The sequence below is a fragment of the Oncorhynchus masou genome, chromosome 25 (assembly GCF_036934945.1).
Source record: "Oncorhynchus masou masou isolate Uvic2021 chromosome 25, UVic_Omas_1.1, whole genome shotgun sequence".
Lineage (NCBI taxonomy): Eukaryota > Metazoa > Chordata > Actinopteri > Salmoniformes > Salmonidae > Oncorhynchus > Oncorhynchus masou.
This window is the reverse complement of record NC_088236.1, coordinates 10,527,662-10,555,050: the sequence shown is the minus strand read 5'-3', so window position 1 is coordinate 10,555,050 and position 27,389 is coordinate 10,527,662. Positions and strand designations below refer to the sequence as shown.

The 27,389-nt window shown below is 46.2% G+C and overlaps 1 protein-coding gene across 1 annotated transcript in view; it reads right to left on the bottom strand.

Annotated features, from left to right (window-relative positions):
- LOC135513767 (amyloid-beta A4 precursor protein-binding family A member 1-like) overlaps positions 1-27,389 on the bottom strand; it is a 133,278-nt gene that overhangs the window by 12,926 nt on the left and 92,963 nt on the right. Inside the window, 5 exon segments of the mRNA XM_064936682.1 lie at positions 947-1,036; positions 9,604-9,749; positions 13,127-13,166; positions 18,424-18,534; positions 25,620-27,389. The exon segment at positions 25,620-27,389 is cut by the window's right edge and continues 207 nt beyond it. Of these exon segments, the coding sequence (XP_064792754.1) occupies positions 947-1,036; positions 9,604-9,749; positions 13,127-13,166; positions 18,424-18,534; positions 25,620-27,389 (2,157 nt within the window).

Below are 27,389 nucleotides of genomic sequence, written 5' to 3'. Positions count from 1 at the left end.
TCAGTTTTCCACGTTTGTTGTTTTGTTTTGTTCGTGTTTCATCTTCATTAAAGATGTATCTAACTAACCACGCTGCATTTTGGTCCGATCCTTGTTCCACCTCTTCGTCAGAGGAGGAGTTAGAAGAAACTCGTTACACACCTCAGCTGTAGATCTCTGCAGTTCATCCAGAGTGATCATGGGCCTCTTGGCTGCATCTCTGATCAATCTTCTCCTTGTATGAGCTGAAAGTTTAGAGGGATGGCCAGGTCTTGGTAGATTTGCAGTGGTCTGATACTCCTTCCATTTCAATATTATCGCTTGCACAGTGCTCCTTGGGATGTTTAAAGCTTGGGAAATCTTTTTGTATCCAAATCCGGCTTTAAACTTCTTCACAACAGTATCTCGGACCTGCCTGGTGTGTTCCTTGTTCTTCATGATGCTCTCTTCGCTTTTAACGGACCTCTGAGACTATCACAGTGCAGGTGCATTTATACGGAGACTTGATTACACACAGGTGGATTGTATTTATCATCATTAGTCATTTAGGTCAACATTGGATCATTCAGAGATCCTCACTGAACTTCACTGAACTGGAGAGAGTTTGCTGCACTGAAAGTAAAGGGGCTGAATAATTTTGCACGCCCAATTTTTCAGTTTTTGATTTGTTAAAAAAGTTTGAAATATCCAATAAATGTCGTTCCACTTCATGATTGTGTCCCACTTGTTGTTGATTCTTCACAAAAAAATACAGTTTTATATCTTTATGTTTGAAGCCTGAAATGTGGCTAAAGGTCGCAAAGTTCAAGGGGGCCGAATACTTTCGCAAGGCACTGTATATTATCTACCTTACTTGCTTTGGCAATGTTAACACATGTTTCCCATGCCAATAAAGCCCTTGAATTGAATTGAATTGAATTGAAGAGAGAGAGAGAGAGAGAGAGAGAGAGAGAGAGAGAGAGAGTACCTGTGAGTCAGCATTGAGGACTTTGATCCTCTGGGTGGAGATGAAGAGATCCACCTCTGTCATGGGCTGGGCCTCTCCCTCTGGAGTCTGCTTAGAGACACACACACACACACACACACACACACACACACACACACACACACACACACACACACACACACACACACACACACACACACACACACACACACACAGGGACACAGAAAGAGACAGAACAGGGCAAATGAGCATCGAGTCTATTAGAGCAGTACTGATGAGTTAGTCCAGTATTAGAGCAGTACTGATGAGTTAGTCCAGTATTAGAGCAGTCCTGATGAGTTAGTCCAGTATTAGAGCAGTACTGATGAGTTAGTCCAGTATTAGAGCAGTCCTGTTAGTCCAGTATTAGAGCAGTACTGGTGAGTTAGTCCAGTATTAGAGCAGTCCTGATGAGTTAGTCCAGTATTAGAGCAGTACTGATGAGTTAGTCCAGTATTAGAGCAGTACTGGTGAGAGTTAGTCCAGTATTAGAGCAGTCCTGATGAGTTAGTCCAGTATTAGAGCAGTACTGATGAGTTAGTCCAGTATTAGAGCAGTGCTGATGAGTTAGTCCAGTATTAGAGCAGTACTGATGAGTTAGTCCAGTATTAGAGCAGTACTGGTGAGAGTTATTCCAGTATTAGAGCAGTGCTGATGAGTTAGTCCAGTATTAGAGCAGTGCTGATGAGAGTTAGTCCAGTATTAGAGCAGTGCTGATGAGTTAGTCCAGTATTAGAGCAGTACTGGTGAGAATTAGTCCAGTATTAGAGCAGTACTGATGAGTTAGTCCAGTATTAGAGCAAGTGCTGATGAGAGTTAGTCCGGTATTGGAGCAGTGCTGATGAGTTAGTCCAGTATTAGAGCAGAGCTGATGAGTTAGTCAGGTATTAGAGCAGTACTGATGAGTTAGTCCAGTATTAGAGCAGTGCTGATGAGAGTTAGTCCAGTATTACCATGCCACAACTAGACAGAGGTCAGAGACAGTCCACACCTACCAGAGATAACACCTACCAGAGATAACACCTACCAGAGATAACACCTACCAGAGATAACACCTACCAGAGATAACACTAAAGGAAAACATCAGCACTAAAGATTCTGATCAACCAGAAGCGTTGAGGTGAGGTTCAGAATGCTGCAGACAGAGTTGTTGTTTTCCTTCAGCGTGACTCTGGCCTGTACATTCACATTCACAGTTAGTTCTATAGGTATAGTATCTCTATAGGTATCTCAGAGAGACTGGTGTTAGTTCAGTATAGTATCTCTATAGGTAGCAGAGAGACTGGTGTTAGTTCAGTATAGTATCTCTATAGGTAGCAGAGAGACTGGTGTTAGTTCAGTATAGTATCTCTATAGGTAGCAGAGAGACTGGTGTTAGTTCAGTATAGTATCTCTATAGGTAGCAGAGAGACTGGTGTTAGCTCAGTATAGTATCTCTATAGGTAGCAGAGAGACTGGTGTTAGCTCAGTATAGTATCTCTATAGGTAGCAGAGAGACTGGTGTTAGTTCAGTATAGTCTCTCTATAGGTAGCAGAGAGACTGGTGTTAGTTCAGTATAGTATCTCTATAGGTAGCAGAGAGACTGGTGTTAGCTCAGTATAGTATCTCTATAGGTAGCAGAGAGACTGGTGTTAGTTCAGTATAGTCTCTCTATAGGTAGCAGAGAGACTGGTGTTAGTTCAGTATAGTATCTCTAGTCTAGTTAACAGTGTTTCTCAACATCTCTCCTGGGGGCCCACTGTGGAAGCTGGCTTTCACTCACTATATACTGTAGTTATGCTGTTTTTTTTGGCCACTGCATTAAGTGGTTTCACAGTAATGGGAGTGATTGGTTGTAATGACAACCTGTGAGTACCCAGGACCTGTTGAGAAACCTTGGGGTTTAGTGTGAATAGTCATGTTAACCACAGGACTCACAGTGTTAACAGACTTACAATATTTGCAAACCACAACATCGATACAGAAACTTGTGCCAGAGTAAGAAAAAAATAAATGTCTTCAAATACAACACAACTTCACAGTGTATAAAGAAAGGAATCGTGGCTGCGCGGCCATTTTCTGCATCCAGCACATTCTATTGGTCTTCTTCCAAGCTTCAATTGTATTTATTTAAACCTTTATTTAACTAGGCAAGTCAGTTAAAGAACAAATTCTTCTTTACAATGACGGCCTACACCGGCCAAACCTGGGCCAATTGTGCGCCGCCCCCCCCCCTATGGGACTCCCAATCACTGCCGGTTGTGATACAGCCTGGATTCGAACCAGGGTGTCTGTAGTGCCGCCTCTAGCCCTGAGATGCAGTGCCTTAGACCGCTGCGCCACTCATGTCTTTACATCGTACCTCTATGTGTCCATGTGGTTCTGTCAGTATGTTGTAGTAACTCTACAGGGGGAAGAGTCGGGGGGAATGTCCCACGTGGAACGAGAAGAATGGTGATGGATTTTAACAGACAAACCTAAGAACGATGTACAGTACACATCAACTGGATTCAGAGAATGCAGAGAGTAAAATCAAAGAAGGAAAACAACACAGGCATGAGTCCCAACTGGTTCCCTATTCCCTACATAGTGCACTGCTGCTCATAGACCCTGGTCAAAAGTAGTGCACTCTAAAGGGAATAGGGTGCCAGAGTCCTATTGACCCTGGTCAAAAGTAGTGTACTATGTAGGGAATAGGGTGCCATTAGGGACGTAAACACAGACAGATGCAGGCAAACATAACGGAAACACTGAACAGCCAATCAATGGGGAGTACCGCACCTTCATCTTGTTTTTGGCTAATTTCTGGGCCGTCTGCTTGGAACCAACGCACGTACAGGAGAATGGGTTAGACTGAAGCAGGACTCAGGCAGTGTGTGTGTGAGTGTGAGTGTGCGCGTGTGCGTGTGCGTGTGTGTGTGAGTGTGCGTGTGTGTGTGTGTGTGTGTGTGTGTGTGTGTGTGTGTGTGTGTGTGTGTGTGTGTGTGTGTGTGTGTGTGTGTGTGTGTGTGTGTGCGCGCGTGCGTGTGTGTCTAAAGTTCCAACATCTATTGACTGGTGCATCTACTTTACCATTCAGTATGTGTTGTGTTATATTTTATCCAGCAGGTGGCTCACTTGAAATTATTAGGTCTAGTTCTAATTCTAGTCATCTATTTATCTACTTAAGAAAGAAGTGTCTGCTGAATTGTAATCTTGAGTATGTAGTCTACTGTATTAAACCTCATATAGGAAGGATGCTATTTAAATACTAGAACAGAACCCTTCTAGTAGAAAGCACAGAGATGCTGTGATGAGAACAGGAGTGATAACAGAGAACATTGTCAAGGTGTGTACAGTATAGACTACAGAACTACAGTATAGACTACAGAACTACAGTATAGACTACAGAACTACAGTATAGACTACAGGACTACAGTATAGACTACAGGACTACAGTATAGACTACAGAACTACAGTATAGACTACAGGACTACAGTATAGACTACAGGACTACAGTATAGACTACAGAACTACAGTATAGACTACAGAACTACAGTATAGACTACAGAACTACAGTATAGACTACAGGACTACAGTATAGACTACAGGACTACAGTATAGACTACAGTATAGACTACAGGACTACAGTATAGACTACAGTATAGACTACAGGACTACAGTATAGACTACAGGACTACAGTATAGACTACAGTATAGACTACAGGACTACAGTATAGACTACAGGACTACAGTATAGACTACAGGACTACAGTATAGACTACAGTATAGACTACAGAACTACAGTATAAACTACAGGACTACAGTATAGACTACAGGACTACAGTATAGACTACAGGACTACAGTATAGACTACAGTATAGACTACAGGACTACAGTATAGACTACAGGACTACAGTATAGACTACAGGACTACAGTATAGACTACAGAACTATAGTATAGACTACAGTATAGACTACAGGACTACAGTATAGACTACAGGACTACAGTATAGACTACAGGACTACAGTATAGACTACAGTATAGACTACAGGACTACAGTATAGACTACAGTATAGACTACAGTATAGACTACAGGACTACAGTATAGACTACAGTATAGACTACAGTATAGACTACAGGACTACAGTATAGACTACAGTATAGACTACAGTATAGACTACAGTATAGACTACAGGACTACAGTATAGACTACAGTATAGACTACAGTATAGACTACAGGACTACAGTATAGACTACAGTATAGACTACAGTATAGACTACAGGACTACAGTATAGTATAGACTACAGTATAGACTACAGTATAGACTACAGGACTACAGTATAGACTACAGTATAGACTACAGTATAGACTACAGGACTACAGTATAGACTACAGTATAGACTACAGTATAGACTACAGGACTACAGTATAGACTACAGTATAGACTACAGTATAGACTACAGTATAGACTACAGTATAGACTACAGGACTACAGTATAGACTACAGTATAGACTACAGGACTACAGTATAGACTACAGTATAGACTACAGGACTACAGTATAGACTACAGGACTACAGTATAGACTACAGAACTATAGTATAGACTACAGTATAGACTACAGGACTACAGTATAGACTACAGGACTACAGTATAGACTACAGGACTACAGTATAGACTACAGTATAGACTACAGGACTACAATATAGACTACAGGACTACAGTATAGACTACAGTATAGACTACAGGACTACAATATAGACTACAGTATAGACTACAGGACTACAGTATAGACTACAGGACTACAGTATAGACTACAGGACTACAGTATAGACTACAGTATAGACTACAGGACTACAGTATAGACTACAGGACTACAGTATAGACTACAGTATAGACTACAGGACTACAATATAGACTACAGTATAGAATACAGGACTACAGTATAGACTACAGGACTACAGTATAGACTACAGTATAGACTACAGGACTACAGTATAGACTACAGGACTACAGTATAGACTACAGTATAGACTACAGGACTACAGTATAGACTACAGGACTACAGTATAGACTACAGGACTACAATATAGACAACAGGACTACAGTATAGACTACAGTATAGACTAAATGACAACAGTATAGACTACAGTATAGACTACAGGACTACAGTATAGACTACAGGACTACAGTATAGACTACAGGACTACAGCATAGACTACAGGACTACAGTATAGACTACAGGACTACAGTATAGACTACAGTATAGACTACAGTATAGACTACGGGACTACAATATAGACAACAGGACTACAGTATAGACTACAGTATAGACTAAATGACAACAGTATAGACAACAGTATAGACTACAGGACTACAGTATAGACTACAGGACTACAGTATAGACTACAGTATAGACTACAAGACTACAGTATAGACAAGAGTATAGACTACAAGACTACAGTATAGACTACAGTATATACTACAGGACTACAGTATAGACTACAGTATAGACTACAGGACTACAGTAAAAACTACAGGACTACAGTATAGACTACAGGACAACAGTATAAACCTCAGTATAGACTACAGGACTACAGTATAGACTACAGTATAGACTACAGTATAGACTACAAGACTACAGTATAGACTACAGTATATACTACAGTATAGACTACAAAACTACAGTATAGACTACAGGACTACAGTATAGACTACATCATAGTCTACATGAACAAATATAGACTACAGGACTACAGTATAGACTACAGTATAGACTACATCACAGACTACAGTATAGTCTACAGTATAGACTACATGACTACAGTATAGACTACATTATAGACCACAGTATAGACTACATTATAGACTACATGACTACAGTATAGACTACAGGACTACAGTATAGACTACAGGACTACAATATAGACTACAGTATAGACTACAGTATAGACTACAGGACTACAGGACTACAGTATAGACTACAAGACTACAGTATAGACTACATGACTACAGGACTACAGTATAGACTACACCATAGACTACAAGACTACAGTATAGACTACAGGACTACAGTATAGACTACATGACTACAGTATAGACTACAGAACTACAGTATAGAATACATGACTACAGCATAGACTACAGGACCACAGTATAGACAACAGCATAGACTACAGTATAGACTGCGTACCTGTACAGAGTCAATGTGTGGGGGTACCAGTTAGTCGAGGTAATTGAGGTAATATGTACATGTAGGTAGTATAGACAGTATAGAGCTGTGTATTGTAGATGAGATCTGTGTCTGGTCTACAGTATAGAGCTGTGTATTGTAGATGAGATCTGTGTCTGGTCTACAGTATAGAGCTGTGTATTGTAGATGAGATCTGTGTCTGGTCTACAGTATAGAGCTGTGTATTGTAGATGAGATCTTTGTCTGGTCTACAGTATAGAGCTGTGTATTGTAGATGAGATCTGTGTCTGGTCTACAGTATAGAGCTGTGTATTGTAGATGAGATCTGTGTCTGGTCTACAGTATAGAGCTGTGTATTGTAGATGAGATCTTTGTCTGGTCTACAGTATAGAGCTGTGTATTGTAGATGAGATCTGTGTCTGGTCTACAGTATAGAGCTGTGTATTGTAGATGAGATCTGTGTCTGGTCTACAGTATAGAGTTGGGTATTGTAGAAGAGATCTGTGTCTAGCTACAGTATAGAGTTGGGTATTGTGGGTATAGAGCTGTGTATTGTAGATGAGATCTGTGTCTGGTCTACAGTACAGAGTTGGGTATTGTGGGTATAGAGCTGTGTATTGTAGATGAGATCTGTGTCTGGTCTACAGTATAGAGCTGTGTATTGTAGATGAGATCTGTCTGGTCTACAGTATAGAGTTGGGTATTGTAGGTATAGAGCTGTGTATTGTAGAAGAGATCTGTGTCTGGTCTACAGTACAGAGTTGGGTATTGTGGGTATAGAGCTGTGTATTGTAGAAGAGATCTGTGTCTGGTCTACAGTATAGAGTTGGGTATTGTAGGTATAGAGCTGTGTATTGTAGATGAGATCTGTCTGGTCTACAGTACAGAGTTGGGTATTGTGGGTATAGAGCTGTGTATTGTAGATGAGATCTGTCTGGTCTACAGTACAGAGTTGGGTATTGTGGGTATAGAGCTGTGTATTGTAGATGAGATCTGTCTGGTCTACAGTACAGAGTTGGGTATTGTGGGTATAGAGCTGTGTATTGTAGATGAGATCTGTGTCTGGTCTACAGTATAGAGCTGTGTATTGTAGATGAGATCTGTGTCTGGTCTACAGTATAGAGTTGGGTATTGTAGGTATAGAGCTGTGTATTGTAGATGAGATCTGTGTCTGGTCTACAGTACAGAGTTGGGTATTGTGGGTATAGAGCTGTGTATTGTAGATGAGATCTGTGTCTGGTCTACAGTACAGAGTTGGGTATTGTGGGTATAGAGCTGTGTATTGTAGATGAGATCTGTGTCTGGTCTACAGTATAGAGCTGTGTCTGGTCTACAGTATAGAGCTGTGTATTGTAGATGAGATCTGTGTCTGGTCTACAGTATAGAGCTGTGTATTGTAGATGAGATCTGTGTCTGGTCTACAGTATAGAGCTGTGTATTGTAGATGAGATCTTTGTCTGGTCTACAGTATAGAGCTGTGTATTGTAGATGAGATCTGTGTCTGGTCTACAGTATAGAGTTGGGTATTGTAGGTATAGAGCTGTGTATTGTAGAAGAGATCTGTGTCTGGTCTACAGTATAGAGTTGGGTATTGTAGGTATAGAGCTGTGTATTGTAGATGAGATCTGTGTCTGGTCTACAGTACAGAGTTGGGTATTGTGGGTATAGAGCTGTGTATTGTAGATGAGATCTGTCTGGTCTACAGTATAGAGCTGTGTATTGTAGATGAGATCTGTCTGGTCTACAGTATAGAGTTGGGTATTGTAGGTATAGAGCTGTGTATTGTAGATGAGATCTGTCTGGTCTACAGTATAGAGCTGTGTATTGTAGATGAGATCTGTGTCTGGTCTACAGTATAGAGCTGTGTATTGTAGATGAGATCTGTGTCTGGTCTACAGTATAGAGCTGTGTATTGTAGATGAGATCTGTGTCTGGTCTACAGTATAGAGCTGTGTATTGTAGATGAGATCTGTGTCTGGTCTACAGTATAGAGCTGTGTATTGTAGATGAGATCTGTGTCTGGTCTACAGTATAGAGCTGTGTATTGTAGATGAGATCTGTGTCTGGTCTACAGTATAGAGCTGTGTATTGTAGATGAGATCTGTGTCTGGTCTACAGTATAGAGCTGTGTATTGTAGATGAGATCTGTGTCTGGTCTACAGTATAGAGCTGTGTATTGTAGATGAGATCTGTGTCTGGTCTACAGTACAGAGTTGGGTATTGTGGGTAATGAGCTGTGTATTGTAGATGAGATCTGTGTCCGGTCTACAGTACAGAGTTGGGTATTGTGGGTAATGAGCTGTGTATTGTAGATGAGATCTGTCTGGTCTACAGTACAGAGTTGGGTATTGTGGGTATAGAGCTGTGTATTGTAGATGAGATCTGTCTGGTCTACAGTACAGAGTTGGGTATTGTGGGTATAGAGCTGTGTATTGTAGATGAGATCTGTCTGGTCTACAGTATAGAGCTGTGTCTCTCCTCACCTTGATGTGGCTGACGGCCTCCTGGGCCTGCATCATACGGACGTTCTTGGAGGGCGTCTTGTCAGACAGCAGCTGGGTGGAACCCAGGTAGTTAGCAGCAAATATGATCCCATCAATTAGGTCCTCTGGGTCACACGGACCTGGGACTGGGGGAGGAGGGGAAAGGGGGAGTAGAGGTGGGGAAGAGAGAGGGTGTGGAGGGGGAGGAGTTTTGAAAACTGCTAATATTGTATACAAAACATTGAGTTGAAATTTGTAACATTTTAAAATGTTGAGAGAGAGAGATTACATTATTTTGGAACTTTTGTGAGTGTAATGTTTACTGTTAATTTGTATTGTTTATTTCACTTTTGTTTATTATCTACACTTGATTTGGCAATGTTAACACAGGTTTCCCATGCCAATGCCAATTACATTGAATTGAAAGAGAGAGAGAGAGAGAGTGTGTGTGAACGAGAGAGAGAGAGAGAGAGAGAGAGAGAGAGGGATAGAGAGAGAGAGATAGAGGGGGAGGGATGTGTGAGAATGAGAGAGAGGGGGGGTGTGTGAGTGCCTTGCAAACGTTTTCACCCTCCTTGGCATTTTTCCTATTTTGTTGCATGACAACCTGTCATTTAAACTTATTTTCTCATGTAATGGACATACACAAAATAGTCCAAATTGGTGAAGTGAGATGAAAAAAATTACTTGTTTCAAAAAATTATAAAAATATATATTTTTTGATGGTGTCTGCATATGTATCATCCCCTTTTGCTATGAAGTCCCTGAAGATCTGGTGCAACCAATTACCTTCAGAAGTCATATAATTAGTTAAATAAAGTCCACCTGTGTGCAATCTAAGTGTCACATGATCTGTCACAAGATCTCAATATATATACACCTGTTCTGAAAGGCCCCAGAGTCTGCAACTACTAAGCAAGGGACACTACTAAGCAAGCGGCACCATGAAGGCCAAGGAGCTCGCCAAACAGGTCAGGAACAAAGTTGTGGAGAAGTACAGATCAGGGTTGGGTTATAAAAATATCTGAAACTTTGAACATCCCACGGAGCACCATTAAATCCATTATTAAAAAATGTAAAGAATATGGAACCACAACAAACCTGCCAAGAGAGGGCCGCTCACCAAAACTCACAGACCAGGCAAAGAGGGCATTAATCAGAGAGGCAACAAAGAGACCAAAGATAACCCTGAAGGAGCTGCAAAGCTCCACAGCGGAGATTGGAGTATCTGTCCATAGGACCACTTTAAGCTGTACACTCCACAGAGCTGGGCTTTACCTAAGAGTGGCCAGAAAAAAAGCCATTGCTTCAAGAAAAAATAAGCAAACACGTTTGGTGTTCACCAAAAGGCATATGGGAGACTCCCTAAACATATGGAAGGAGGTACTCTGGTCAGAAGAGACTAAAATTGAGCTTTTTGGCCATCAAGGAAAACACTATGTCTGGTGCAAACCCAACACCTCTCATCACCCCAAGAACACCATTCCCACAGTGAAGCATGGTGGTGGCAGCATCATGATGTGGGGATGTTTTTCATCAGCAGGGACTGGCTAACTGGTCAGAATTGAAGGAATGGATAGTGCTAAATACAGGGAAATTATTGAGTCTAGTTTCAGTCTTCCAGAGATTTGAGACTGGGACGGAGGTTCACCTTCCAGCAGGACAATGACCCTAAGCATACTGCTAAAGCAACACTCGAGTGTGTTAAGGGACAACATTCAAACGTCTTGGAATCCAATTGAGAATCTGTGGTATGACTTAAAGATTGCTGTACACCAGCGGAACCTATCTAACTTGAAGGAGCTGGAGCTGTTTTGCCTTGAAGAATGGGCAAAAATCCCTGTGGCTAGATGTGCCAAGCTTATAGAGACATACCCCAAGAGACTTGCTGCTGTAATTGCTGCAAAAGGTGGCTCTACAAAGTATTGAATTTGGGGGAGGGGAGGGGACGGGGGGGGGGGACGGGGGGGGTGAATAGTTATGCACGCTCAGGTTTTTCACAATAACAAATGTTTTGCTTCTTCAAAGTGGTAGGCATTTTGTGTTAATCAAATGATACACCCCCCAAATCCATTTTAATTCCAGGTTGTAAGGCAAAAAAATAGGAAAAATGCTAAGGGGGGTGAATACTTTCACAAGCCACTGTACCTGACCACACTGAAACATGAGACTGAGATCTGGTCTCTCTCTCTCTCTCTCTCTCTCTCTCTCTCTCTCTCTCTCTCTCTCTCTCTCTCTCTCTCTCTCTCTCTCTCTCTCTCTCTCTCTCTCTCTCTCTCTCTCTCTCTCTCTCTCTCTCTCTCTCTCTCTCTCTCTCTCTCTCTCTCTCTCTCTCTCTCTCTCTCTCTCTCTCTCTCTCTCTCTCTCTCTCTCTCTCTCTCTCTCTCTCTCTCTCTCTCTCTCTCTCTCTCTCTCTCTCTCTCTCTCTCTCTCTCTCTCTCTCTCTCTCTCTCTCTCTCTCTCTCTCTCTCTCTCTCTCTCTCTCTCTCTCTCTCTCTCTCTCTCTCTCTCTCTCTCTCTCTCTCTCTCTCTCTCTCTCTCTCTCTCTCTCTTACCTTCTCTCTCTCTCTCTCTCTCTCTCTCTCTCTCTCTCTCTCTCTCTCTCTCTCTCTCTCTCTCTCTCTTCTCTCTCTCTCTCTCTCTCTCTCTCTCTCTCTCTCTCTCTCTCTGACATTTAAAAATGCTGATCTGGCACTAAATCTGGCCTACACATCAGCATACCCCCACAGAGCATAGTCACCCAAGCATTACCGTAACTAGAGAAAAACACTTTTCAAATATATTCAAAGCCTAGTAAAGTAAAGCAGAGGAGGACAGGGAGAGAACTACAGGGAGGTCTTACCTTCTACATATGTAGGGAGAGAACTAAAGGGAGGTCTTACCTTCTACATAGGTAGGGAGAGAACTACAGGGAGGTCTTACCTTCTACATAGGTAGGGAGAGAACTACAGGGAGGTCTTACCTTCTACATAGGCAGTGAGAGAACTAAAGGGAGGTCTTACCTTCTACATAGGTAGGGAGAGAACTACAGGGGGGGTCTTACCTTCTACATAGGTAGGGAGAGAACTACAGGGAGGTCTTACCTTCTACATAGGTAGGGAGAGAACTACAGGGAGGTCTTACCTTCTAAATAGGTAGGGAGAGAAGTACAGGGAGGTCTTACCTTCTACATAGGTAGGGAGAGAACTCAAGGGAGGTCTTACCTTCTACATAGGTAGGGAGAGAACTACAGGGAGGTCTTACCTTCTACATAGGTAGGGAGAGAAGTACAGGGAGGTCTTACCTTCTACATAGGTAGGGAGAGAACTCAAGGGAGGTCTTACCTTCTACATAGGTAGGGAGAGAACTACAGGGAGGTCTTACCTTCTACATAGGTAGGGAGAGAAGTACAGGGAGGTCTTACCTTCTACATAGGTAGGGAGAGAACTCAAGGGAGGTCTTACCTTCTACATAGGTAGGGAGAGAACTAAAGGGAGGTCTTACCTTCTACATAGGTAGGGAGAGAACTACAGGGAGGTCTTACCTTCTACATAGGTAGGGAAGGAGGCGAGGCTTCTCCTGGACTGTAGGTAGAGAAGAGAGACAGAGAACATGTTACTGATGACGGGTCACACAGACATGGTCATCGTAACACTGTCATAACTAGGGGTGTGACATTTAAACGTTGAAACAAATTTGGGATTGTTAACATTTAGAAACAAATCCAACTAAAACCTTTTATTTTAGTATCACAGAACAACTACTGACAGGTCACGATCATCATGAAATGAAAAATACAATTAAACAAATACCTAACGCAACAACGCTGTACGTAGGAGACATGCATCTTTCAAATTATTTGCCACAGATATAATAATCATAATAGTAATAATAATAATATAAAGCTCTCCGCACAACATCATTGTCAACAGTTGGGAAAATGGCAGAGTGTGAGACAGGGAAGCCACAGCAGCAAAGTCCTGTAATGGCAATACTTTGAGAAGGTAAATGAGAAGGTGGAATTGTGCAACAGTGGCAGTACAGAGCTACAGTGGCAGTACAGAGCTACAGTGGCAGTACAGGTAATACAGTGGCAGTACAGAGCTACAGTGGCAGTACGGGTAATACAGTGGCAGTACGGGTAATACAGTGGCAGTACAGGTAATACAGTGGCAGTACAGGTAATACAGTGGCAGTACAGAGCTACAGTGGCAGTACAGGTAATACAGTGGCAGTACAGGTAATACAGTGGCAGTACAGGTAATACAGTGGCAGTACAGAGCAACAGTGACAGTACAGGTAATACAGTGGCAGTACAGGTAATACAGTGGCAGTACAGGTAATACAGTGGCAGTACAGGTAATACAGTGGCAGTACAGAGCTACAGTGGCAGTACAGAGCTACAGTGGCAGTACAGAGCAATAGTGGCAGTACAGGTAATACAGTGGCAGTACAGGTAATACAGTGGCAGTACAGAGCTACAGTGGCAGTACAGAGCAATAGTGGCAGTACAGGTAATACAGTGGCAGTACAGGTAATACAGTGGCAGTACAGAGCTACAGTGGCAGTACAGGTAATACAGTGGCAGTACAGAGCTACAGTGGCAGTACAGAGCAACAGTGACAGTACAGGTAATACAGTGGCAGTACAGGTAATACAGTGGCAGTACAGGTAATACAGTGGCAGTACAGGCAATACAGTGGCAGTACAGGTAATACAGTGGCAGTACAGAGCTACAGTGGCAGTACAGAGCAACAGTGACAGTACAGGTAATACAGTGGCAGTACAGGTAATACAGTGGCAGTACAGAGCTACAGTGGCAGTACAGAGCAATAGTGGCAGTACAGGTAATACAGTGGCAGTACAGGTAATACAGTGGCAGTACAGAGCTACAGTGACAGTACAGGTAATACAGTGGCAGTACAGAGCAACAGTGACAGTACAGGTAATACAGTGGCAGTACAGGTAATACAGTGGCAGTACAGGTAATACAGTGGCAGTACAGAGCTACAGTGGCAGTACAGAGCAATAGTGGCAGTACAGGTAATACAGTGGCAGTACAGAGCTACAGTGGCAGTACAGGTAATACAGTGGCAGTACAGAGCTACAGTGGCAGTACAGAGCAACAGTGACAGTACAGGTAATACAGTGGCAGTACAGGTAATACAGTGGCAGTACAGAGCTACAGTGACAGTACAGGTAATACAGTGGCAGTACAGAGCAACAGTGACAGTACAGGTAATACAGTGGCAGTACAGGTAATACAGTGGCAGTACAGAGCTACAGTGGCAGTACAGAGCAATAGTGGCAGTACAGGTAATACAGTGGCAGTACAGGTAATACAGTGGCAGTACAGAGCTACAGTGGCAGTACAGAGCAACAGTGACAGTACAGGTAATACAGTGGCAGTACAGGTAATACAGTGGCAGTACAGAGCTACAGTGGCAGTATAGAGCAATAGTGGCAGTACAGGTAATACAGTGGCAGTACAGGTAATACAGTGGCAGTACAGAGCTACAGTGACAGTACAGGTAATACAGTGGCAGTACAGAGCAACAGTGACAGTACAGGTAATACAGTGGCAGTACAGGTAATACAGTGGCAGTACAGGTAATACAGTGGCAGTACAGAGCTACAGTGGCAGTACAGAGCTACAGTGGCAGTACAGAGCAATAGTGGCAGTACAGGTAATACAGTGGCAGTACAGGTAATACAGTGGCAGTATAGAGCTACAGTGGCAGTACAGAGCAATAGTGGCAGTACAGGTAATACAGTGGCAGTACAGGTAATACAGTGGCAATACAGAGCTACAGTGGCAGTACAGAGCAACAGTGACAGTACAGGTAATACAGTGGCAGTACAGGTAATACAGTGGCAGTACAGGTAATACAGTGGCAGTACAGGTAATTGAGTGAAAGTACAGGTAATACAGTGGCAGTACAGGTAATACAGTGACAGTACAGAGCTACAGTGACAGTACAGGTAATACAGTGGCAGTAGAGGTAATACAGTGACAGTACAGGTAATACAGTGGCAGTAGAGGTAATACAGTGACAGTACAGGTAATACAGTGGCAGTACAGAGCAACAGTGACAGTACAGGTAATACAGTGACAGTACAGAGCTACAGTGACAGTACAGAGCAACAGTGACAGTACAGGTAATACAGTGACAGTAGAGGTGCTACAGTGGCAGTAGAGGTAATACAGTGACAGTACAGGTAATACAGTGACAGTACAGGTAATACAGTGACAGTACAGAGCTAAAGTGACAGTAGAGGTGCTACAGTGGCAGTAGAGGTAATACAGTGACAGTACAGAGCTACAGTGACAGTACAGGTAATACAGTGACAGTACAGGTAATACAGTGACAGTACAGGTAATACAGTGACAGTACAGAGCTAAAGTGACAGTAGAGGTGCTACAGTGGCAGTAGAGGTAATACAGTGACAGTACAGAGCTACAGTGACAGTACAGAGCAACAGTGACAGTACAGGTAATACAGTGACAGTACAGAGCTACAGTGACAGTACAGAGCAACAGTGACAGTACAGGTAATACAGTGACAGTACAGAGCTACAGTGACAGTACAGGTAATACAGTGGTAGTACAGAGCTACAGTGACAGTACAGAGCAACAGTGACAGTACAGGTAATACAGTGGCAGTACAGAGCAACAGTGACAGTAGAGGTGCTACAGTGGCAGTAGAGGTGCAGAGCTGAAAGGGAGGCACCGTGAGACCCAACCCGTTGCTGGGTCTCACGGGGGACAACAGGAAGGTGAGCTCTGTCTAGGTATCCAGGACAACAGGAAGGTGAGCTCTGTCTAGGTATCCAGGACAACAGGAAGGTGAGCTCCGTCTAGGTATCCAGGACAACAGGAGCTCCGTCTAGGTATCCAGGACAACAGGAAGGTGAGCTCTGTCTAGGTATCCAGGACAACAGGAAGGTGAGCTCCGTCTGGGTATCCAGGACAACAGGAAGGTGAGCTCTGTCTAGGTATCCAGGACAACAGGAGCTCCGTCTAGGTTTCCAGGACAACAGGAAGGTGAGCTCTGTCTAGGTATCCAGGACAACAGGAAGGTGAGCTCTGTCTAGGTATCCAGGACAACAGGAAGGTGAGCTCCGTCTAGGTATCCAGGACAACAGGAAGGTGAGCTCTGTCTAGGTATCCAGGACAACAGGAAGGTGAGCTCCGTCTAGGTATCCAGGACAACAGGAAGGTGAGCTCTGTCTAGGTATCCAGGACAACAGGAAGGTGAGCTCCGTCTAGGTATCCAGGACAACAGGAAGGTGAGCTCCGTCTGGGTATCCAGGACAACAGGAAGGTGAGCTCTGTCTAGGTATCCAGGACAACAGGAAGGTGAGCTCCGTCTAGGTATCCAGGACAACAGGAAGGTGAGCTCTGTCTAGGTATCCAGGACAACAGGAAGGTGAGCTCCGTCTAGGTATCCAGGACAACAGGAAGGTGAGCTCCGTCTGGGTATCCAGGACAACAGGAAGGTGAGCTCCGTCTAGGTATCCAGGACAACAGGAAGGTGAGCTCTGTCTAGGTATCCAGGACAACAGGAAGGTGAGCTCTGTCTAGGTATCCAGGACAACAGGAAGGTGAGCTCCGTCTAGGTATCCAGGACAACAGGAAGGTGAGCTCCGTCTGGGTATCCAGGACAACAGGAAGGTGAGCTCCGTCTAGGTATCCAGGACAACAGGAAGGTGAGCTCCGTCTAGGTATCCAGGACAACAGGAAGGTGAGCTCCGTCTAGGTATCCAGGACAACAGGAAGGTGAGCTCCGTCTGGGTATCCAGGACAACAGGAAGGTGAGCTCCGTCTAGGTATCCAGGACAACAGGAGCTCCGTCTAGGTTTCCAGGACAACAGGAAGGTGAGCTCTGTCTAGGTATCCAGGACAACAGGAGCTCCGTCTAGGTTTCCAGGACAACAGGAAGGTGAGCTCTGTCTAGGTATCCAGGACAACAGGAAGGTGAGCTCTGTCTAGGTATCCAGGACAACAGGAAGGTGAGCTCCGTCTAGGTATCCAGGACAACAGGAAGGTGAGCTCCGTCTGGGTATCCAGGACAACAGGAAGGTGAGCTCCGTCTAGGTATCCAGGACAACAGGAAGGTGAGCTCCGTCTAGGTATCCAGGACAACAGGAAGGTGAGCTCCGTCTGGGTATCCAGGACAACAGGAAGGTGAGCTCCGTCTAGGTATCCAGGACAACAGGAAGGTGAGCTCCGTCTAGGTATCCAGGACAACAGGAAGGTGAGCTCCGTCTAGGTATCCAGGACAACAGGAAGGTGAGCTCTGTCTAGGTATCCAGGACAACAGGAAGGTGAGCTCCGTCTAGGTATCCAGGACTGTGGTACATTGAACTGCATTGCTCCCTAGAGGGTCATCTGAGTATCTGGTATCCAGGACTGTGGTACATTGAACTGCATTGCTCCCTAGCGGGTCATCTGAGTATCTGGTATCCAGGACTGTGGTACATTGAACTGCATTGCTCCCTAGCGGGTCATCTGAATTTTGAATTCATGTCATTTTCTGATTATTTTTTATTTGTTGAAATGAGAAAATGTGACAGTTTAAGTGTTAAGAGAATGTTTACCCTTGGTCACATCCCTAGTCATAACATTATGATAGCAACGGTATCACTGTCATAACACCGGGGAAGTTCTCAGAGATTGAACCGATGGTTGACTCATTGAAATGTTGGTGGTCAGTATGCAGGAGAGGTGTCATTTTCATTAGTCACACTGCCTGTCTGGTCAAAGTCATCACATTGGACACAGATGAGGCCACACAGACACACACACACACACACACACATACACACCAACCAACCTACCTCTTTAGTGGAGGGCGGTGGAGACTCGAAGCTGTCACTCCCCTCGAGCATGGGCGTCCGGACGGAAGACTCCGCCCCCTGAGGAGAGGCCTGAGAGTCTGAGCCTGGAGACTGGATAGACAGACAATAATACATACATATGATATAATATAACATTTGACATGTCTGTATTGTATTTTGTATTTTTTGTGTGAGTGTAATGTTCACTCTTCATTTTGTATTGTTTATTTCCCTTGTTTACTTCCTGTCTATTTCACATGCTTTGGCAATGAAAACATACATTTCAAATGTCAATAAAGCCCTTTCAATTCAATTCAATTGAGAGAAAGAGAGGGGGGAGGTTCCCTGAGAGAGAAGGTGAGAGGGGGGGGTTGTCTGAGAGAGAAGGTGAGAGGGGGGGGGGTTGTCTGAAGAGGGGGGTTGTCTGAGAGAGAAGGTGAGAGAGGGGGGTTGTCTGAGAGAGAAGGTGAGACCCACGACGGGGGGTTGTCTGAGAGAGAAGGTGAGAGAGAGGGGGGTTGTCTGAGAGAGAAGGTGAGAGAGAGGGGGGTTGTCTGAGAGAGAAGGTGTGAGAGAGAGAGGGGGGTTGTCTGAGAGAGAAGGTGAGAGAGAGGGGGTTGTCTGAGAGAGAAGGTGAGAGAGAGGGGGTTGTCTGAGAGAGAAGGTGAGAGAGAGAGGGGGTTGTCTGAGAGAGAAGGTGAGAGAGAGAGGGGGTTGTCTGAGAGAGAAGGTGTGAGAGAGAGAGGGGGGGTTGTCTGAGAGAGAAGGTGAGAGAGAGGGGGGTTGTCAGAGAGAAGGTGAGAGGGGGGATTGTCTGAGAGAGAAGGTGAGAGAGGGGGGTTGTCTGAGAGAGAAGGTAAGAGAGAGAGGGGGTTGTCTGAGAGAGAAGGTGAGAGAGGGGGGTTGTCTGAGAGAGAAGGTGAGAGAGGGGGGTTGTCTGAGAGAGAAGGTGAGAGAGAGGGGGTTGTCTGAGAGAGAAGGTAAGAGAGAGGGGGGTTGTCTGAGAGAGAAGGTGAGAGGGGGGTTGTCTGAGAGAGAAGGTGAGGGGGGTTGTCTGAGAGAGAAGGTGAGAGAGAGGGGGGTTGTCTGAGAGAGAAGGTGAGAGAGGGGGGTTGTCAGAGAGAGAAGGTGAGAGAGGGGGGTTGTCTGAGAGAGAAGGTGAGAGAGAGGGGGGTTGTCTGAGAGAGAAGGTGAGAGAGGGGGGTTGTCTGAGAGAGAAGGTGAGAGAGGGGGGGTTTGTCTGAGAGAGAAGGTGAGAGAGAGGGGGGGTTGTCTGAGAGAGAAGGTGAGAGAGAGCGAAAAGGGGACAGGGTTGAATGGAAAAAGAGGTAGAGAGGAGAAAGGGAGGGGAAAGCAGAGGGGAGTAGAATAAGTTATGTCATCCTGCAGACACAACATTCTGCAGACACAACATCCTGCAGACACAACATCCTGCAGACACAACATCCTGCAGACACAACATCCTGCAGACACAACATCCTGCAGACACAACATCCTGCAGACACAACACAACATCCTGCAGACACAACATCCTGCAGACACAACACAACATCCTGCAGACACAACATCCTGCAGACACAACATCCTGCAGACAACATCCTGCAGACACAACATCCTGCAGACACAACATCCTGCAGACACAACATCCTGCAGACACAACATCCTGCAGACACAACATCCTGCAGACACAACATCCTGCAGACACAACACAACATCCTGCAGACACAACATCCTGCAGACACAACATCCTGCAGACACAACATTCTGCAGACACAACATCCTGCAGACACAACATCCTGCAGACACAACATCCTGCAGACACAACATCCTGCAGACACAACATCCTGCAGACACAACATCCTGCAGACACAACACAACATCCTGCAGACACAACATCCTGCAGACACAACACAACATCCTGCAGACACAACACAACATCCTGCAGACACAACACAACATCCTGCAGACACAACACAACATCCTGTAGACACAACACAACATCCTGTAGACACAACACAACATCCTGCAGAAACAACATCCTGCAGACACAACACAACATCCTGTGCTCCTACTGAGAAAGAAGGCTCACAGTGCCTTCGGAAAGTATTCAGAACCCTGGACTTTTTCCACATTTTGTTACGTTAAAGCCGTATTCTAAAATGTATTAAATGGTTTTTTCCCCTCATCAATTTACACACAATACCCCGTAATGACAAAGCAAAAACAGGTTTTTAGAAATGTTTGCTAATTTATTTTTAAAAATATATAAAATTAAATATCACATTTACATAAGTATTCAGACCTTTTACTCAGTACTTTGTTGAAGCTCCTTTGGCAGCAATTACAGCCTCAAGTCTTCTTGGGTATGGCGCTACAAGCTTGGCACACTTATATTTAGGGAGTTTCTCCCATTCTTCTCTGCAGATCCTCTCAAGCTCTGTCAGGTTAGATGGGGAGCATTGCTACATAGCTCAGGTCTCTCCAGAGATGTTCAAGTCCGGGCTCTGGCTGGGCCACTCAAGGACATACAGAGACGTGTCCCGAAGCCACTCCTGAATTGTCTTGGCAGTGTGTTTAAGGTTGTTGACCTGTTGGAAGGTGAACCGTTGACACAATTTGGAGCAGGTTTACATCAAGGATCTCTATGTATTTTGCTCAGTTCATCTTTCCCTCAATCCTGACTAGTCTCCTAGTCCCTGCCACTGAAAAACATCCCCACAGCATGATGTTGCCACCACCATACTTCACTATAGAGATGGTGCCAGGTTTCCTCCAGACGTGATCCTTGGCATTCAGGCCAGAGAGTTCAATCTTGGTTTCAACAGACCAGAGAATCTTGTTTCTCATGGTCTGAGAGTCTTTAAGTGCCTTTTGGCAAACTCCAAGCGGGCTGTCATGTGCCTTTTACCGAGGAGTGGCTTCCGTCTGGCCTCTCTACCATAAAGGCCTGATTGGTGGTGTGCTGCAGAGATGGTTGTCCTTCTGGAATGTTCTCCCATCTCCACAGAGGAACTCTAGAGCTGTGTCGGAGTGACCATCGGGTTCTTGGTGCTCAGCTCAGGCCGTGTCACTGTGTTCTTGGGGACCTTCAATGCTGCAGAAATTATTTGGTTCTCTTCCCCAGATATGTGCCCGACACAATCCTGTCTCGGAGCTCAACAGACAATTCCTTCGACCTCCTGGCTTGGTTTTTGCTCTGACATGCACTGTCAACTGCGGGACCTTATATAGACAGGTGTGCAACTTTCCAAATCATGTCCAATCAATTGAATTTACCACAGGTGGACTCCAATCAAGTTGTAGAAACATCTCAAGGATGATCAATGGAAACAGGATGCACCTGAGCTCAATTTCAAGTCTCATAGCAGAGGGTCTGAATACTTATGTAAACAAGGCATGTTTTTTTTATACATTTGCAAAAATAATCTAAAAACCTGTCCATGTTCCATTGCCTATAGTTCTAGTACAATGAACAGCCATGTCACAGTGGCTGAACACACTGCGTACAGGGACATGATCTGAAACTAATCAGATAACATGAAATCCATTTATAATGCTACTTACTGCTATAGACATGCTAATGCAGGAGATATAGCCCACAGTAATGCAGGAGATATAGCCCACAGTAATGCAGGAGATATAGCCAACAATAATGCAGGAGATATAGCCCACAGTAATGCAGGAGATATAGCCCACAGTAATGCAGGAGATATAGCCAACAGTTATGCAGGAGATATAGCCAACAGTAATGCAGGAGATATAGCCAACAGTAATGCAGGAGATATAGCCCACAGTAATGCAGGAGATATAGCCAACAGTAATGCAGGAGATATAGCCAACAGTAATGCAGGAGATATAGCCCACAGTAATGCAGGAGATATAGCCCACAGTAATGCAGGAGATATAGCCAACAGTAATGCAGGAGATATAGCTCACAGTAATGCAGGAGATATAGTCCATAGTAATGCAGGAGATATAGTCCATAGTAATGCAGGAGATATAGCCCATAGTAATGCAGGAGATATAGCCCACAGTAATATGGTCCAGGGGTACAACCCACTCTGGCAAACAACTGTAGGATACAACCCCTCAGACTGATATCTACCCAGCCGGCAGCAGAACTGGCAACACAGTCTAGGAAAAAACCCTCTTCTGAGACCCTCTTCTGTATCTACCAAGCCACAAGAGGAACTGGCAACCCACTGTGGGATAAACAACCCTCTGATCTATTTTTAACCAGCAGCAGAACTGGCAACCCGCGTAAGGATAAACAGCCCTCTCACTGATCTATTTAACCAGCAGCAGAACTGGCAACCTGCGGTAGGATAAACAGCCCTCTAACTGATCTATTTAACCAGCAGCAGAACTGGAAACATTTGGTTCATCAAAACCCAACCAGGTTAACGCATAAATATTTTACAACAATATTCACTATTCTGTTCTGTCACACAGCACAATTGGGAATGGCTTCCATGTTAAAGATCCAATGCAGCCATTTTTATCTCAATATAAATCATTTCTGGGGAACAATAAAGTACCATACTGTGATTTTTTTTTCATTGAAATGGTCAAAATAAATGGTAGCTATCCTTCTCTCTGTGTTGTCCTGCTACTGTGCTAGGCTACTGGTACTGTCTCCACAGGATGTGATGCCTTTGTACCAAGCTCCGCTCTACACATGTATTATAAGAATTCACCATGGAATGGGGGACGGGGGGACAGGGGTACAGGGGGATGGGGGACAGGGGACAGGGGTAACGGGGGTACAGGGGGATGGGGGACGAGGGGACAGGGGTACAGGGGGGGGGGACAGGGGGGGGGTACAGGGGGGGACGAGGGGACAGGGGTACGGGGGTACAGGGGGGGGGGGACGATGGGGGACATGCGGGGTACAGGGGTAGGGGAGGGGGATGGGGGGGGGGACAGGGGATGGGGGACAGGGGACAGGGGGTGCGGGGGTACAGGGGGGGGGGGACAGGGGGATGGGGGGACGGGGGGATGGGGGACGAGGGGACAGGGGTACGGGGGTACAGGGGGGACGAGGGGACAGGGGGATGGGGGGGGGACAGGGGGATGGGGGACGAGGGGAGGGTACAGGGGGGACGAGGGGGGGGGACGAGGGGACAGGGGGGGGGTACAGGGGTACGGGGGGGATACAGGGGGATGGGGGGACGAGGGGGTACGGGGGTACAGGGGGGACGAGGGGACAGGGGGATGGGGGACGAGGGGACAGGGGGTACAGGGGGATGGGGGACGGGGACAGGGGTACGGGGGTACAGGGGGACGAGGGGACAGGGGGTACAGGGGGATGGGGGGACGAGGGGACAGGGGTGCGGGGGTACAGGGGGACGAGGGGACAGGGGTACGGGGGTACAGGGGGATGGGGGACGAGGGGACAGGGGTATGGGGGTACAGGGGGACGAGGGGACAGGGGTACGGGGGGACAGGGGTACGGGGGTACAGGGGGATTCTTATATTCTTAGATCCAGCAATCCTCTCTTCCTCATTCTCTCACATACCTCTTTTGTCGCCCAGTCTTCCTCCCTCTCCCCCTCTGTTATCAGTGTCAGGATGTCTACGCATTTAGGAAAGTATTCAGACCCCGTGACTTTTTCCACATTTTGTTAAGTTATAGTCTTGTTCTAACATTGATTAAATTCATATTTCTCCAAGCCTTGAGGTCAAAGGAATTGTCCGCAGAGCTCTGAGACAGGATTGTGTCGAGGGTAACAAATGAAAACAGAAAATGTTTGCAGCATTGTAGATGTTTTACAACGGCAGGGAGACCAGGATCGAGGGAAAGATTAACAGAGCAAAGTACAGAGAGATCCTTGATGAAAACCTCCTCCAGAGTGCTCAGGACCTCAGACTGGGGGGTGAAGATTCACCTTCCAACAGGACAACGACCCTAAGCATACAGCCAAGACAATGCAGGTGTGGCTTCATGGCAAGTTTCTGAATGTCCTTGAGTGGCCCAGCCAGAGCCCGGACCTGATCGAACATCTCTGGAGACCTGAAAATAGCTGTGCAGCGACACTCCCCATCCAACCTGACAGAGCTTGAGAGGATCTGCAGAGAATAATGGGAGAAACTCCCCAAATACAGGTGTGCCTAGCTTGTAGTGTCATACCCAAGAAGACTCGAGAACGTTATCGCTACCAAAGGTGCTTCAACAAAGTTATCTAAAAACCTGTTTTTGTTTTGTCATTATGGGTTATTGTGGGTAGATTGATGAGGGGGAAAAAAACTATTTTATCAATTTTAGAATAGGGCTGTAACGTAACAAAATATAATAATGCTTTCTGAATGCACTGTATGTCTGGCGGCCAGGACAGCTCCATTTGCAGGGCTAACTCTGACTGTGGAGAGGAGAGGAAAATGGAGTAGAGGAGAGGATAAAAGAAGAGAGGAGGAAAGGAGGAGACAGGACAGGAGAGAAGAGGAGAGAGGAAGGAGAGAAGATAGTAGGAGAGGAGAGGAGAGGAGAGGAGAGGAGAGGAGAGGAGAGGAGAGGAGAGGAGAGGAGAGGAGAGGAGAGGAGAGGAGAGGAGAGGAGAGGAGAGGAGAGGAGAGGGGAAGGAGAGAAGATAGTAGGAGAGGAGAAAAGAGAAGAGAAGAGAAGAGAAGAGAAGAGGAAAGGAGGAGACAGGACAGGAGAGAAGAGGAGAGAGGAAGGAGAGAAGATAGTAGGAGAGGACAGGAGAGGAGAAGAGAAGAGGAGAAGAGAAGAGAAGAGAAGAGAAGAGAAGAGAAGAGAAAAAAGGAGGAGACAGGACAGGAGAGAAGAGGAGAGAGGAAGGAGAGAAGATAGGAGAGGAGAGGAGAGGAAAGGAGAGGAGAGGAGAGGAGGGGATAGAGGACAGGAGAGGAGGAGGAGTGGAGATCATTTGTCCTCAGGGTAGACAGCCACCACTCAGAAAGGGAAGGGAACAAGTATGACAGAGGAGAAGAGAGAGAAACAGAGAGATGAAGTAGTAGAGTTATGATGTGAAAGGGGGATAATCAAAAAGTGGGGTACAGTCTCATGGCTTTATCTCAATAGTCTACAGTGGCTTCCTCTTTTCCTCACCTCCTCTCCTTCATCTGCACTAATCACACAAACACACAGGTGACTGAAAGCTCACACACACATACACACGTACACACACAAGCACACACAAACACAGTATTAGTAGTCTGTATAAAGCACTACTCACGTCGCCACCTGGTGAGGGCTGCAGGTCACAGCACTCAGCGGTGGGGCTCAGGTCCTGTCTCATCACCCAGATGGGCTCTTTAGGTTCATCAGGGGTATAGGGTGACCTCACCGTCCTGGTCTTCACCTCTTCTATGGCCTCCTTGATGTCCTTTATGGCCAGGGAGATGGCGTCTCTCTTCTCACGACGGTTACGAACCCCAGACCAGTCGTCAGATTCTGCTGGGGGTGGGAAGCTCTCTTCTTCACTCTCATCTCCCTCTCCTTCTATCTCTCCCTTGCGGTATGTGGAGTCTGTGGGCGCATCGGATTGAGAATTGTGAGCGTGTTCGGATTCGGGCCACTCTCCCTCCTCTTCCTCTCCTCCTTCCATCATGTCCTCTTCCTCTCCTCCCTCCCGTAGCCCGGCAGCAGCTCTCTCCAGACTCTGAGAGCTGAGACTCTCTCTGACCTCGGCTACGATCATGTCAATGTCCTCTTCCCCATCCTGGTCGCAACTGTCTGCCCGTGGGTATGGAGCAAACTCCGCCTCCTTCTCCGGGCTGTCCGACTCCCCGTCCGAGCGTTCATCGTAGTGGTGGAGCCGTGACCCCACCGCCTCCTGCTGTCGGTAGTCCCCGCCTCCTTCCCGCCCCTCAAACAGATGGAACCCCGCCTTCCTCTGCTGGAGGTTCTCATTGGCGTCCATAGGCTCTGCAACCTTTGCGGCAGAAGAGAGAGCGTCGCCGATCTCCTCGTAGACGTGTTCTGTCAGGGAGTAGTCGTAGGCTTCAGAATAAGCCTCGTCTTCTGGCTCCACCCCTTCCTCCACGCTGCTGTCCCGCCCCCCTTTTCTGCTGGCCCCTCCCCCACGGCGGTAGAGAGGCTGGGTGTACACGTAGTTGGAGTAACCTCCTCCAGGGTTCAGGGTCTCCTCTGCCTCCTCCTGACTGGGGGGTCTCCCAACATCTGGTAGGGGTTCCCGGGGTAAGGGAGGGGGCAGAGGGGGGTAGTTGAGGTTCAGGTTGGGGTGGGGGTGTTGTTGCTCTGACTCAGCACTCTCTGTGTATCCCTCTGCCTCTGGGCGAAGCGTCACCTCGTAGGTACCGCAGTCGTCCTCTGCCTCAGGATCTAGTGTCATGACGGCGTCGCCCTCCGCCCGGTCTGTGTGTGTGTGGAAACCGCTTTCCGTGCTAGCAGAACGAGCTAATGCATAATCATCACCCTCTCTCTCCCTCTCTCTCTCCCCCTCATCCTCCTCCGGCTCATCTGGTTGTAGGAGTAGACAGTGAACAGGCTGTGGGCCTGGTGGAGGTGGTTGTTCCTCTGGCTCATCTGGTTGTGGGGGTAGACAGTGAGCAGGCTGTGGGCCTGGTGGAGGTGGTTGTTCCTCTGGCTCATCTGGTTGTGGGGGTAGACAGTGAGCAGGCTGTGGGCCTGGTGGAGGTGGTTGTTGTTGCTGGGCCCTCTCAGCCTCTCTCTGCTGTCTCTGTGTGTGTCTCTGCTGCTGTGCTCGGAGCCTGGCCTCACTGTCCTCCTGTCTGCGGTAACGTGTCACTGCAGGTCGCGGGATGGGCAGAGACTGACCCTGGGCCTGCTGGGGCTGAGGCTGGGGCTGCTGGGGAGGAGACTGGGCCCCCTGGTGCAGCTCTGCCTCTGGCTCCTCTGTTGACCTCCGCTGTGGGGCTCCTCTGATTCTGCTGCCACCTGCAACAGGGGCCTCATTATACCTCCTGTAGCGCGGAGCAGCGTGGTTGTTGTTTTCACTACTATGGTTGCTAGGCTGCCGGGG